The sequence below is a fragment of the Pituophis catenifer genome, unplaced genomic scaffold (assembly GCF_029215685.1).
Source record: "Pituophis catenifer annectens isolate HBS135680 unplaced genomic scaffold, rPitCat1.0.hap2 SCAF_2, whole genome shotgun sequence".
NCBI classification, from domain to species: domain Eukaryota; kingdom Metazoa; phylum Chordata; class Lepidosauria; order Squamata; family Colubridae; genus Pituophis; species Pituophis catenifer.
The window spans coordinates 19,268,178-19,281,124 of NW_027256882.1; the positions used below are offsets into that span (position 1 = coordinate 19,268,178).

The following is a 12,947-nucleotide window of genomic DNA, read 5'->3' on the forward strand; positions in this document are numbered from 1 at the left end:
AAAAACCCTCATCTAAAACCCCCTTGAATGCAATTGTTCATCTTGATTGTTAGCTATCTTAAGTCATTCTCGAAAGAAAGGAGGCTCCAAATTTAACTAATAACCAATGTGGGTTTCTTCTTTCAAGCCAGTTGTTGTTACCTAATTGTAGTTCTTCAAGAGAAAGGATCCCTACTGAGCTACATATGGCTCATATGTGCTGCAACAAAAGATTCCTAATTTACACTTTTTGAGGGACACATTCTCATGACCTCACCTCTATCTCATATCACTACTGTTCTAGAAACTGAGCAGTCACTTTTGCTCTTATTTCAAGAGCATGTCAGCATGTCAGGATGGTTAGTGCTATCATATTTTCTTTGGAATTCTTTGTTTTGCTATTTAGTCTCTTCCTCAGTCCAAATGTGGGGAAAAATGTCATCCTGGATTTGTCAAGCAGAAGCGAGAAGGAGAGCCATTTTGCTGTTACGACTGTGTTCCTTGTCCGGAGGGGACCATCTCCACTCAGGATGGTGGGTGACACAAAAGCAAAGACAGGCCTTGAGGAAGTGGATTCATCTAGAGCAGAGCTGTCAAACTCATGGCCCATAAGTAGGAAAAGAATAAGCTAAATGATATTTAGGGTGTGTTGGAGGGAAATAAGAGGTCTGTAAATAAGTGGAGAGATTGGTTTAAATTGATGGCAGAGATGACGAGCATACCTAATTTAACAAGGATTGGCACAGGAAGGAGGCAGGTAGACCAAACTATGAAAGTGGAACTGAGTCCAGCAGGGCAAAGATCCATTAAAGAAATGATGCAGAGGGAAAGATCAAATTCATTTAAGGACCTACAGTTAATGTTGCAATCCATGCTAGAGGTAATGCTGAAGAACAATGAAGACTTGAAAAGAGAGATAGGAGAAGTTAGAAGTGACACTGGAGAAATTAAACAAAAGATGAAATTGATAGATGGTAAATTTGAATGCTTCCAATAACAAATTATGAAAAATGAGCAAAAATTACAAGAGATAGAAGAAAAAATGGGATGGGAAGAAAAATGTGTGGCTGAAATGAGTGGAAAATTAATGCAAGCTAATAAAGAACTGGAAATGACAGTTATTCAGTTAGAAACAGAAAAGGCAGTCCCACTATCTACGATTCCAGAATGTGAAAGATGAGGATTTACTAGAAATGATGGCAGATCTGTTGGCAGGAGCTCTTGGAATTGGTAAAGAGGAAATGGCGAATGAAACCAATGAAATATATGAAATCCATACCAATTATGCGAGGAGACAAAATTTACCTAAAGAAGTACATATTAGGTTTGTAAATGGGGGAGAAACAGGCTCAGGCTCAACCCGTCCAAGACCGAGTGGCTGTGGCTTCCGGCATCCCGATATAGTCAATTGGTACCAGCACTGACTTTTTGGGGCGAGTCGCTGGCCCCCACAGAGAGGGCTCGCAACTTGGGCGTCCTCCTGGACTCACGGCTGTCCGTAGAAGAACATATGACGGCTGTGGCCAGGGGGGCCTTCTATCAGGTTCGCCTGATTCACCAGTTGCGGCCCTTTCTGGATCGGGATGCCTTGCGCACAGTCACTCATGCCCTCGTCACGTCCCGCCTGGACTACTGTAATGCTCTCTACACCGGGCTCCCCTTGAGGAGAACCTGGAGGCTCCAACTGGTCCAGAATGCGGCCGCCCGGGTGGTTATGGGGGCGACTTGGCGCTCCCATGTAACACCTCTCCTGCACGAGCTGCACTGGCTCCCGGTGGTCCCGTTTTTGTTTCATCAAGCCGAGCTAGCCTGACCTACTCTTTTTAAAAAGAATTGTTTTAAAAAATTAGGGGTTTTAATATAGGGTTTTTAACTATGCGTCAAATTGATTTTATTGGATTTTAATATTGTTTTAAATTTTGTATCTGTGTATTTTTTTTTGCTGGCTGTTCACCGCCCTGAGTCCCTCGGGAGAGGGGGCGGTATATAAATATAATAACCTAAACTAAACTAAACTAAACTAAACTAAACTAAACTAAACTAAACTAAACTAAAGAAGTTGATCCATGACAAAATTTTACATAGAATGAGAGACGACCCATTGGAATACAGAGGGAGACAGCTGGTGGTACTCAAACAAGTACCTAGGAGAGTGAGAGAACTAAGACGACCCTATCAAATATTAACCTCTAAATTAACATGATTAAATATTAACTTCTGATGGTTGATACCAGAATGGATCATGGCAGTATGGCAGGAAAAAAGAATTCAACTAGACACGATAGACCAGGTGGAAGAATTTTATAGGCAAAATTTTGGCAGTGATGACGAAGTAGAGGAAAGAGAATTAAGAGAAGAATGTGAACCAAGAGAATACACATTAGAAGTAACAGAAGCCCTAATAAAAGAAAGAGGAAACGGAAACAGAAAGGGCGACAAGATCCAGACAGAAGTAGAGAGGCACAAGAAGAAATAATGCTTTTATCCTTAAATGTTAATGGCTTAAATGCTCCCACAAAGAGGAAAAACTTTTTCAACAAATTGAGTACAATGCACTTAGATATAATAGTATTACAGGAAACACACATAAAGATGTCACATCAACAAGTACTAAAATGTTCTAAGCTGCGGAATATGTTTACAGCTCTATCTCAACAGAAAAAAGGGGGAATTATGATATATATTAAGGAAGGAATTCCAGCCAAGCAGATCTGTAAGGACGAGGAGGGTAGAATTCTAATAATAGAGATAACTTTAAATGAGAAGAAAGTAACTGGGACTATATGCGCTGAATGAAGTCCAAACAGTATTTTATAAGAATCTTATTAAAGTAGGAAGGGTAGTTACATATAAAGAATTATTAAATGAGAAAGGAAAATTGAATTCAAGAAATAATTTAAAGGAAGAAGGAATCGAAATAGAATGGTGGGCTTATTTACAAATACAATCTAAATTTATGAAGGACAAAAAGGAATGGGGTATAAGAATAGAACTAACAGAATTGGATAAAATTCTATTAAGTACGGAGGGAAAGACTATAAAGAAACTATACCACTATTTATTAGAGCAAGACATGCTTGAAGAACAAGTAAAGGAGATTATGATAACCTGGAGTAAATGTTTTGATTATAGTATTGATTTGGATATTTGGCAGAATCTATGGGAAAAAAATATCAAAATTACGTTGGCGGATTCATATAAAGAAAACCTATATAAAATGTTTTACAGATGGCACTTCCCACCCAGAAGATTGGAAAAAAAAAAAAAAATATTCTTCAAGATGTTGGAAATGTGAGGTGGTCGCAGGGTCCTATTATCATATGTGGTGGGAGTGCTCAAAGGCAAAACATTTTTGGCAGCAAGTAAAGATCTGGCTAGAAGAGATTTTAATGGTTAAAATAGAAGTCAAACCAGAATTTTTCTTATTGGGAATGATAGACAGTAAATATAATAAAAATGTAATATACCTAATATTACATATATTAACAGCTGCAAGAATAGCATTTGCTCAGAAATGAAAGAGTAAAGAAACACCATCAGAGCAAGAAGTGCTCTGCAAAATCTTCAATTGTGCAGAAGTGAACAGACTCACTTTGGAATCAACGTATTATGAAATCTGACTAAATTTTATGAATGGTTAGACAGGAGGAAGAACGCCAAGAAGAGAGTGTAGCGAATGTCTACATATGTATATGTCAATGTATATTGAACTTGTATATAGGCTTATTGGATATGGATATAGTCGTTTAGAAAGGATTATGTAGTAAGCTTGACAGGTAATGAATTAAGATATATGTAAATTTGTATATAGATTAAGGAATATATTACTTATTAATTTGAATTTGACAGAAATGTTAGAAACCAGAGATGTCAAACCATGTCCATTGTTTTTAAATTTGAATTATTAGTAAAAAACATTATGTGTGTGTGTGTGTGTGTGTGTGTGTGTGTGTGTGTGTGTAAAGAAATTTAGAGAATTGTCTTAGATTTATTTCCTGGAAGGATTATTGCAATACTCTCTACATGGGCCTCCCATTCTAAATAACTGGAAGGTGTCTCTGGTCCACAATGAGGTGATATGGACAGTTATGAGTGCAGCTCATTACACCAAATTTACCACTGGTCCAAGTAGTCATTCCAGATTATTTGCAGGACTACCTTTCTCTTCCAACCGTCTACATTTCAGGCATCCTCTGATCCAGTATGGTTTTTAGTAAGTGTGCCTTCTAAGATGAACTGATTCATTATTTACCAGGAAAATTCTGCAAAATACACAGGAAACCATATTGGTCCTAGGATTTTCCCTAATTTCATAGACCTTACTTTACTTTACTTTTATTAGATTTCTATACCACCCTTCTCCCGAAGGACTCAGGGCAGTGTACAGCCATATTAAAACACATAAAATTTACAAAATTTAAAAACCATTAAAATCAAATATACAAAAAATTGGCCCACAAACTGACATACACCCATTAAAATTCATATTCATGTTAGGCCAGCCCGGCTTGTTGGAACAAGAGGGTCTACAGGGCATGGCAAAAGGTGCGCAGGTCGGGGATCATATGCACATCTAGGGGCAGCTCATTCCAGAGGGCTGGTGCCCCCACAGAGAAGGCTCTCCCCCTGGGCGTCACCAGTCGACATTGTTTGGCCAACGGCACCCTGAGGACCCTCTCTCTGTGGGACCGTATTGGCCGGTGAGAGGCTGTCGGTGGCAGAAGGCAGTCTCGTATATACTCCGGTCCTAAGCCATGTATGGCTTAGCTCTGTATGGTTTAGAAAACTAAGTTCTTCCTATCTTCTTTTTGAGGAGATACTACGAAATGAATTTTATAAAACGCTGCTGGTATCAACTGCTATCCCAAAAATGTTACTTGAAAATCTAAAGGACAGAATGTTAATTAAATATTGGTTTTTGGTTTTCTCAGATACAGAAAAATGTACCAAATGTCCCCATGATCAATATCCAAATGAGGAACGAGTCCAATGTATCCCCAAAGTTATAACCTTCCTGTCTTATGAAGACGATTTGGGCATCATCCTTGTTTCTTTTGCCCTACTTTTCTTCCTAACTACAGTCCTTGTCTTAATTATATTTATTCGATACCGAGAAACATCTATTGTCAAAGCCAACAACCGGGACCTCTCTTATATCTTCCTGATCTCCCTTCTACTTTGCTTCTTGTCTTCTCTTCTCTTCATTGGTCAACCAAGGAAAGCCACCTGTTTTCTCCGACAAACTGTTTTCAGCATCATCTTTTCAGTTACTATTTCTTCTCTCTTGGCCAAAACAATCACAGTGGTGCTTGCTTTCCTTGCTACAAAACCAGGAAACCGAGTGAAGAGGTGGTTGGGGAAGAGTTTGGCCAACTCCATCATCCTTTCTTGTTCTGCTGTCCAAATTATCATCTGCTCCATCTGGCTAGGAGTTTTTCCCCCATTCCTTGACTCTGACCTCTACTCCCAGCCAGGAGTAATCATCCTGCAATGCAACGAAGGCTCTGCTGTCATGTTTTATATCACCCTTGGCTACCTGGGTTTTCTGGCTTTCATCTGCTTCACGGTGGCTTTTCTTGCCAGGAATCTTCCTGGTGCCTTCAACGAAGCCAAGCTGATCACCTTCAGCATGCTGGTCTTCTGCAGTGTCTGGGTGAGTTTTGTGCCCTCCTACCTGAGCACCAAAGGGAAATACATGGTGGCTGTTCAGGTCTTCTCCATTTTGTCCTCCAGTGTTGGGCTGCTCAGCTGCATCTTCATTCCCAAATGCTACATAATCATTCTGAGGCCAGACCTGAATACAAAGGAGCATCTTATGACCAGAAGAAATGTAGAAACGTGAAGAGAGGAAATCCAACTGAATAAATGTAGGAAATGTTCCAAGCAGTTCTTCATGCAGGAGTGAACCAATGATTTTTCTTGAAAAAATTAAAGGGCAGTTATACAATAGTGCTGTATATACAAGACTGTACATTCTTGTCCAGCAAAATAAAAGATAGTTGCATAGATCTTTTGAGTTTTTGAGATAGTATATCTATCTTGTGCCCTTATGTTACCTTAGCCCTAATATGCCCCACCAAGATATTTTAAACATGATACTTGTGCAGTAGGAATGTTGTTGGTATGCCAAACAACAACAACAACAACAACAACAACAACAACAACAACAACATGCAGGGTGGGGCTTTAAAATACCATTATTTTAATTGTATCATAGTTTATCTACAATTGTGGTTCTTTGCAGTATCAGACCCAGGATTTTAACATCAACAACATAAGGAGAATGGAAAGAACCTTCCAGTTGTATTAAGAGGAGCATAGTCTGGATTAACTTAGATATTACCCTGTTTTTCCCAAAATAAGACATCCCCTGATAATAAGCCCAATCAGGCTTTTGAGCGCATGGCAATAAGGCCAAGTTATTATTTCAAGGTTCAAAAAATATATAAAACAGGGTCTTATTTTTGGGAAAACATGGTATGTAGAAGTTAAGCAAGAAATGAGCTAAAGTATAGTTTGATGATATTACCAGAAAAAGAATTCCAACAGAATTGCAGAATCTGTTCACTAATTGACTATCCTATGGATGTTGGAAGGAAGAGTGGCGAGGTTAGACAAAAAAACCCAGACAGAAGTTGGGATCGTTCTTACATCTTCTGCTTGTAGACACTCTAGAGGTATCTTGTCAGATACACAGGAGTAGCTTCTTCCCTGAGGTTTACCGCAAAATCTCCATTCCCACCCCATTCCAGGGGAAGGATACTGCAAAATCTCCATTCCCTCCTCACTCCTGGGGGAAGAATATTGCAAAATCTCCATTCACACCACACTCTGGGGCCAGCTAGAGGTGGTATTTGCCAGTCCTCTGAACTATTCAAAATTTCCGCTATCGGTTCTCCAGAATCTGACAGAACGTGCTGGATTTCATCCCTGACCCTAAGGAATGGGATTCTTCCAGATTGCAGGCTGCAATGGGGAGGCACTTGGAGCAAATAGTGGTCTTGCAAAGAGGAAACACTCCAGGTTTTCTTGGCGGGTTTCTTGTCCTCTCTGAGACACAATCCCAGCCAATGAAGGAGGGTCTTTTCTTCTTGCGTTCTTTTCCACTTGATCCAATGATGGCTACTTACCTTCAGACAGTTGCAGCCAGGCCTTGCATACCTCAGCCCATTTCTTCTGCTGCAGCCAGCAAGGCTATTTTTAAAGCCTCTTGTCCCAAAAAGTATTTCATTAACCTCATGGTGTGGATTGTGAGATGGTGCATATTCAACTGGGACCAAGAAGAAAATGAGGAAGGCTGAGAACTTCTAGCATGTTAGGAAGTTACAGCTATGATACAGCCAAGAATACAATACAGCCAACCATAAATATTTTTGCGATGTTCAAGAATAAATGATTTCAGGATGACTTCATTCTGTGAATAGGAACTCCTTAAAAGCTTTCATTTCAAGAAAATAAGAAAAGGTCTTCTAGATCAGGCCAGTGCCCATATTTATGACAAAATGACCAACCAGATACCTCTAGATTGTCCACACGCAGAAGACGTAAGAACTATCCCAAGTTCTGACTGGGTATTTTTGTCTAACCTCCCCATTCTTCCTTACAACATCCATAGAATAGTCAATTAGAGCAGGGGTCATGAATCAGTGGTCCACAGATCACTGGTGGTCCACGAGAAAATTTTGTTGGTCCGCAGGGCACCCAGGGGAGGAGCTGCTCCAGGATGAGAATGGCCAGTCCTGTGACTAGAGCTCTGGAATATGGGACTGGTCAGGCATGGTGGAACTGTAAATCTCCACTGTAGAGGGAGGTTCTTTGCAAGTTTGCAGCACAGCCCTCACCAGCTGGAATAAGGTAATGGTGCAAGGGGGGTTGGCGGTGCAGGTGGGCTGAAGCAATGGGTGGCAGTAACCCCAGGCTGTTTCTTCCCCCTGCTGTAGCTTCCTGTCAGCTGAACCTACCAGTGGCTGTCCCCGCCCTTCACCCTTCCTTCCCAGTCACTCCTTATCTGGCAAGGGAAGGGCGAGGGATGGAGATTCACTCATATTCCAGAGCAGGAGTGAAACTTTGTCCCTTGCTAGATCTCACATCTGTTTCTTCTGGCCCTTGTTGGTCCTCCATGCACCTTGGTCTCTCGGGGAGATGCTTAACTTCCTTTCAGCCCCAAAACACTGGCTGGCCCATGAGATGAGAGAGAGAGAGAGAGAGAGAGAGAGAGAGAGAGAGAGAGACTGGGAGAGAAACAGGGGGAAGAGAGATGAGACAGAGAGAAAGAGAGAGGGGGAGAGAGAGAGTGAGAGAGTGAGAGAGAGAGAATGAGAGAGAATCAGAATGAGACAGAGAGAGCTAGAGACAGAGACAGAGAATGAAAGTGAGAGAGAATGAAAGAGAGGGAGAATGGGAGAGAGAATGAGAGAGAGAGAGAATGAAATAGAGAGAAAGAGAGAAAGAGAGAAAGAAAGAGAAAGAGTGGAGAGAGAGAGAGAGAAAGAAAGGGGGAGAGAGATGAGAGAGAGAAACGGGGAAGAGAGATGAGACACAGAGAAAGAAAGAAGGGGAGAGAAGGAGAGAGAGAGAGAAGGAGAGAGAGTGAGAGAGAGAATGAGACAGAATCAGAATGAGACAGACAGAGAGAGAGAAAGAGAGAGAGAATGAAAGAGAAAGAGAGAGAGAATGAAAGAGAGAGAATGAGAGAGAGAGATAGAGACAAAGAGAGAATGAGAGAGAGAATGAGAGAGAGAATGAGAGAGTGAGAGACAGGGAATGATAAAGAGAGAAAGAGAGAGAGAATGAGACAGAATGAAAGAGAGAGAATGAGAGAGAGATACAGAGAATGAAAGAGAAAGAGACAGAATGAAAGAGAGAGAATCAGAGAGAATCAGAGAGAGAATCAGAGAGACAGACACAGAATGATAGAGAAAGAGAGAGAATGGAAGAGAGAGAGACAGAATGAAAGAGAGAGAGAATGAAAGAGAGAGAGAGAGAAAGAGACAGATAGGGAATCAGAGAGAATGAGAGAGAATGAGTGGGAGAGAGAATGAGAGAGAATGAGTGGGAGAGATAGAAAGAGAGAGGGGGAGAGAGAGAGAGAGAGAGAGAAAGAGTGGTAGAGAGAGAGAAAGAGAGAGGGTAGAGGGAGAGAGAAAGAAAGACAGAGGGAGAGAGAGAGAGAAAGAGGAGAGAGATTCCCGTCACTGGGAATCCAGGTGCTTCAGCAAGCAGTGCACTGGATTCATATTAGTGGTCTGCGGGATTTAAAATTATGAACTTGGTTGTCCCTGAGGTCCAAAAGCTGGGGACCCCTGAATTAGAGAACAGATTCTGCAATTCTGTTGCAATTCTTTTTCTGGTAATATCATCAAACTGTACTTTAGCTCATTTCTTGTTTAACTTCTACATACTGTGTTTCCCCAAAAATAAGACCCTGTCTTATATATTTTTTGAACCTTGAAATAAGTGCTTGGCCTTATTGCCATGTGCTCAAAAGCCTGATTGGCCTTATTATCAAGGGCTGTCCTATTTCAGGGGAAACAGGGTAGTAACTTAGTTAATCCAGAATATGCTCCTCTTAATACAACTGGAAGGTTCTTTCCATTCTCCTTATGTTGTTGATGTTAAAATCCTGGGTCTGATACTGCAAAGAACCACAATTGTAGATAAACTATGATACAATTAAAATAATGGTATTTTAAAGCCCCACCCTGCATGGTTTTTTTTTTTTTTGGCATATCAATAACATTCCCACTGCACAAGTATCCTGTTTAAAATATCTTGGTGGGGCATATTAGGGCTAAGGGAACTTAAGGGCACAGGATAGATACACTCTCAACTACTCAAAAGAGCTATGCAACTATCTTTTATTTTGCTGGACAAGAATGTACAGTCTTGTATATACAACACTATTGTATAGATGCCCTTTAATTTTTCCAAGCAAAATCATTGGTTCACTCCTGCATGAAGAACTGCTTGGGCCATTTCCTAGGTTTATCCTGTTGGAAAACTTTGATAGTTGGATTTCCTCTCTTCACGTTTCTACATTTCTTCTGGTCATAAGATGCTCCTTTGTATTCAGGTCTGGCCTCAGAATGATTATGTAGCATTTGGGAATGAAGATGCAGCTGAGCAGCCCAACACTGGAGGACAAAATGGAGAAGACCTGAACAGCCACCATGTATTTCCCTTTGGTGCTCAGGTAGGAGGGCACAAAACTCACCCAGACACTGCAGAAGACCAGCATGCTGAAGGTGATCAGCTTGGCTTCGTTGAAGGCACCAGGCAGATTCCTGGCAAGAAAAGCCACTGTGAAGCAGATGAAAGCCAGAAAACCCAGGTAGCCAAGCGTGATATAAAACACGACAGCAGAGCCTTCGTTGCATTGCAGGATGATTACTCCTGGCTGGGAGTAGAGGTCAGAGTCGAGGAATGGGGGAAAAACTCCTAGCCAGATGGAGCAGATGACAATTTGGACAGCAGAACAAGAAAGGATGATGGAGTGGGCCAAACTCTTCCCCAACCACCTCTTCACTTGATTTCCTGGTTTTGTAGCAAGGAAAGCAAGCACCACTGTGATTGTTTTGGCCAAGAGAGAAGAAATAGTAACTGAAAAGATGATGCTGAAAAAAGTTTGTCGGAGAAAACAGGTGGCTTTTCTTGGTTGACCAATGAAGAGAAGAGAAGACAAGAAGCAAAGTAGAAGGGAGATCAGGAAGATATAAGAGAGGTCCCGGTTGTTGGCTTTGACAATAGATGTTTCTCGGTATCGAATAAATATAATTAAGACAAGGACTGTAGTTAGGAAGAAAAGTAGAGCAAAAGAGACTAGGATGATGCCCAGATCTTCTTCAAAAGACAGGAAGGTTATAACTTTGGGGATACATTGGACTCGTTCCTCATTTGGATATTGATTATGTGGACACTTGGTGCATTTTTCTGTATCTGAGAAAACCAAAAACCAATACTTCTTTAACATTCTATCCTTTAGATTTCAAGTAAGGTTTTTTTGGGGATAGCAGTTGATATCAGCAGTGTTTTGTAAAATTTATTTCTTAGTATCTCCTCAAAAAGAAGATAGGAACGTCATTTTCTAAACCATGCAAATCTAAGTCTATGAAATTGGGGAAATCCTAGGACAGTGATGGTTAATCTTTTTTTGGCCTGTCATGTGCCAAAAGCGGGGGGAGTGCAGGGGGGGTTGTGCGTGTGTGTGCCCACACTCATAATTCAATGTCCCCCAAGCCCTGCCCACCTGTGCATGTGCAGGCGATCCCCCCTTTTTGCTTCCCCCGCTACTGGCACACGACGGCAAAAAGGTTACATGTGGGCCTGGTAGGCCTGTTTTTTGTCCTCCCCAGGTTCTAGAGACTTTTTGGAGCCTGGGGAGAGAGAAAACAGCCCTCCCCACCACCCTGGAGGCTCTCCGGAGGCTGGAAACAGCCAATTTCCCGACCTCCGGTGGGCCCGGAAGGCTCAAAAATCAGCTGGCCCGTGCACGCATGCATGCTGGAGCTGACCTAGGGCAACACTCATGTGCCCACAGATATGGCTCTGCAGGCCACCTGTGGCACACGTGCCATAATTTCGCCATCACGGTCCTAGGACCAATATGATTTCCTGTGTATTCTGCAGAATTTTCCTGGTAAATAATGAATCAGTTCATCTTAGAAGGCATGCTTACTAAGAACAACACTGGATCAGAGGATGCCTGAAATGTAGATGGCTGGAAGAGAACGGTAGTCCTGCAAATAATCTGGAATGACTACTTGGACCAGTGGTAAATTTGGTGTAATGAGCTGCACCCATAACTGTCCATACCACCTCATTGTGGACCAGATATACCTTCCAGTTATTTACAATGGGAGGCCCATGTAGAGAGCATTGCAATAATCCTAACACAATTCTCTGAGTTTCAAAGAACTCAGGTGTTCCTAGAAAAATAAATGTGGAAGGACAGATAAAAAGTAAAAAGCAGTATTTTCTCTGGCAATAGCAGAACCTTTCCAATATGCCATAATTTGCTAATCCCTATCAAGGTCTTTATTCAATTCAATTTTATTTATTGATTAGCCCTTTGGGCCATATCAAGTGCAGAATTACAAAGACAAATCATTACAAAGGTTTGGTAAAACAAATTAAGTAAGATTGGAATAACTCGCAATTAAAATACAATTAGAATAAAATGCGATCTAAAATAAAATCGGGATAAAATACAATAATTTAAAGTACCATTTAAATATAATTAAATTTATATTATAATGTCGCCCCTGCATCTACCCAATCAGTGTTAACTGCTATTAAAATTACATTGTTAGATCAAGTGATCATTCTTACAATCTACCGCATTTTGCTGCACCAACTTTGTCCTCCTTCCCATCAACTTTACCACAAATTTAGCAATCCATTTTACCAACTGCAAGTTGGAACCTAACAAACAATATCGCAAAAAGTGCTCTTTAGACTTGGGGGTGCTGGTATAAAAGATCCTGCCCAGTTGATGTCCCCTCAGGTCTGAATATAGGGGGCAATCAAAAATTACGTGGGACATTGTTTCGACTTCCCCTGTCCCACATAGACAGACCCTTTCCCTTACAGGAATACCCTTATATCTACCCCAGAGCATATTTGTTCCAAGTTGGTCCAACCTCAGTTTTGTAAAGAATCTTCTCAGGATGGGAAACAAAGGCACAGCTAAATATTTTTCTATTTTGAAGATTTGTTTATTGGCTGATAACCAGGGGCAAACTTTTACTGCTGTCACCTGTGCAATATCCGATTGGGCACTTATGTCCTTAAATCTCTGTGCAATCCAATTTCGGATCTGCCTATAGTCGTACTGCTGCCAATTTAAAGGGATACCAGAGCTTGATACCTGCTTCAGAACTCTTGATAACCAGTTATTTTTATTACTTGAGATAATCTGCTCCATTAGCGCTAATTTTGGTAACCTCCCTTCCTCCATCTCGATTATTCTC

At 41.1% G+C, this 12,947-nt stretch overlaps 1 protein-coding gene across 1 annotated transcript; it reads left to right on the forward strand.

The window, feature by feature from the left end:
• The first annotated feature begins 4,849 nt into the window (after nucleotides 1-4,849).
• Nucleotides 4,850-5,821, forward strand: LOC139309960 (vomeronasal type-2 receptor 26-like). Its single transcript, XM_070934141.1, has one exon. It carries the CDS (start codon nucleotides 4,850-4,852, stop codon nucleotides 5,819-5,821), a length of 972 nt encoding a protein of 323 aa, XP_070790242.1.
• The last annotated feature ends 7,126 nt before the right edge of the window (nucleotides 5,822-12,947 follow it).